The following is a 2477-nucleotide window of genomic DNA, read 5'->3' as shown; positions in this document are numbered from 1 at the left end:
AATATTCTGCTTCAGTTTTGTTGTGCTATACTTTACGACAAATAACTTGGTTGAGTAAGGACTGTTATTTAAATAATGTGGCGTCACATTCCATGCAATGTGAATTGTGTCACAATATTAACAATATCATACCACATTCGTTGTAAAGTGGCATAGCCCTGCATCGGTCTGCCCTCGCGGGTCTAAGTGCGTGGTGGGCGCACCGCACTCATGACACGTCACAACAAATGTGACGTAATATTTTACTTTAAATGTGACACAATTCATATTCTTTAGAACGTGACGTCACAGTATTTAAATAACAGTAATAGCACGGTCTGAGAAAAAAAAAATTCTGAAAAAGTTTGCAGCAATTTAGATTGTTACTTTGTTGATAAATCCTTGCAGCTTTGAAAAAGACTGGACGCTACAACCTCGTTCTCATCGACTGGTCGCAGTACACAACAAACAGTAATGGCAAGGGCCAGTTCAAAACTAACTTCGGAAACATGTCAGCGGTAAGTAGCATTTTTATCACGTAAAAATCGGCATTGTTTACGAATGAACTACATCTTGTCCATGATGGCAAAAGACTATGCGAGTTTAACGATGTCATTATTGGCGAGAGTTTGCGAATCGCTATCTTCCTTACTTAAGTGTATGGTGAAGTCCCGCAGTTCGTTACCCCGAAAATGAACTGGACACAGGAAGTTCATCTCTGAGTGTGTAGGTGTGGGCCATTTGCATGTGTTATTGTTAAGATAACTTCTTGTTATTTTGATGATTGAACTGGATAAATGAGAGACTAATTTAACTAGGGCTGGATAACTGAGTACATTTCCAGAGAGGTACATGACGGAAGTGACATAATCAGGATTTTAAGCAGTTACGGAAAAAAACATAAGATGTTCCCATGTCAGTAGCCCTTCACCTTTTACGTGTCGGAACGCGTCGCACGAGTGCATGTTGTCGATGAAGACTAATGGTATTTTTGTACACATAGGTGAGTGAGCGTGCTGGCCGCTCCGTCAAGGCTCTGGTGCAGGCTGGCCTGCCGCTGAATTCACTTTGGGTTGTGGCACACTCGATGGGGGCCCAAATGGCGGCGTTCGTAAGCCGTGCGCTGGATCGCAAAGTACCGAGGTTGACAGGTTAGTGATATACGAGTTTAATATGTAGGACTATGGCTATCGCCAGAACCCAAATCTCTTAAATCAGTTATCCTTCATCCTGAACTTGAGTTCTAAACCATGTGATTTTTATCCGGTTTTGTGACTAATTAAGTTGCTTGAAAACGCTACTTAACGTGTCGCTAGTATTGAATTTCGACTCTTTGCAGCCTTGGACCCAGCTGGCGCAAAGGCGCCATTCTTAGGCTTTCCCCACCTTGTCCGCGAAGATGCACTCTTTGTCGACGTAATTCATACCGATGCTGGGACAACGTTCGACACACGCGGATACGATGGCGATTGTGGCCACATCGATTTTTGGCCGAACAATGGTCGAGCCATTCAACCAGGATGCGAAAACGTGAAAGGTTAGCCAAATGCGATTATATCCTATTTGCGTGCATTATGCTGCTTAATTATGCTTGCCACATGTTGGGGCAGTTTTTGGCTGCACCAAAGAAATGTAGTGCTTTTCAGTGTGTTGCCACGATAAAAGCTGTCCTAAACCGTATCACATACACTGCTCATCAAAATTAGCGGGCGGATTCTTCAAACGGATGTATTTTCTATGTTTTTGGAGCTAGGAAGCTAAGATGCGATATGAAGGCGTCCCAATCATTTATGTCGAGGCTCAGAAAGTACGTAGGCCGTTGGCCAACCCCAACGAGCTGTGCACCCCTTAGAGTGGAGGAGGGTTTAAAACCCAGCCGTAACAACTCCAAAATTGACACTGTGCTCGAAAAGTCAAGACAAAACTTTAACCCTAAGGGTCCGAAATGGACGATACACAAAAAGAGGTTGAACGTTCGCGGGGGTGGTTTGGCCGGGGGTTGTCCGATTCGAAAAAAAACACATGGATCGTGTACATGGCACGTCCCCAGAGGATATCGAGCTGGTTTTGACCAACCACAAAAGTCACTCTGGGTGTGAATGTGGAAGGGGTGGGTTTGTCCAATTGCAATTTTGCTTACACTGTTCGAAAGAGAACAAAAAGTTGAGTTGATTCATGAAAAATCTTGACTTTTGGAGTACTTACAGTGTCAGTTTTGGAGTTATTAAGACTGTTTTTTCACCCTCCTCCACTCTAAGGGGTGCACAGCTCGTGGGGTTGGCCAACGGCTTGCGCACTTTCTGAGCCTCGAGATGAATGATTGGGACGCCTGCATGTCAAATCTTAGCGTAGCTCAAAAAACATACAAACTACGTCCGTTGGATAAACCCGCCCGCTAATTTTCATTAGCAGTGTACTTGTAATAGGCCGTGGAAAGTAATCGGCCCTTGTGCTACGAATCCTAGTCGTTTATATTTTGTCCACATCTTTAATTATTC

The 2477-nt window shown here is 43.9% G+C and overlaps 1 protein-coding gene across 1 annotated transcript in view; it reads left to right on the top strand.

The window, feature by feature from the left end:
• Window positions 1–2477, top strand: part of LOC113213966 (pancreatic triacylglycerol lipase-like) — a 58098-nt gene that overhangs the window by 15319 nt on the left and 40302 nt on the right. Inside the window, exons 4-6 of the mRNA XM_052273127.1 lie at window positions 388–497; window positions 983–1130; window positions 1319–1516. Of these exons, the coding sequence (XP_052129087.1) occupies window positions 388–497; window positions 983–1130; window positions 1319–1516 (456 nt within the window). The remainder of the gene's footprint in view (window positions 1–387; window positions 498–982; window positions 1131–1318; window positions 1517–2477) is intronic.

Source organism: Frankliniella occidentalis, unplaced genomic scaffold (assembly GCF_000697945.3).
Source record: "Frankliniella occidentalis isolate FOCC.00 unplaced genomic scaffold, Focc_3.1 Scaffold248, whole genome shotgun sequence".
NCBI classification, from domain to species: Eukaryota; Metazoa; Arthropoda; class Insecta; order Thysanoptera; family Thripidae; genus Frankliniella; species Frankliniella occidentalis.
Note: the sequence above shows the minus strand (reverse complement) of the source record. Positions and strands in the feature narration are given on the sequence as shown.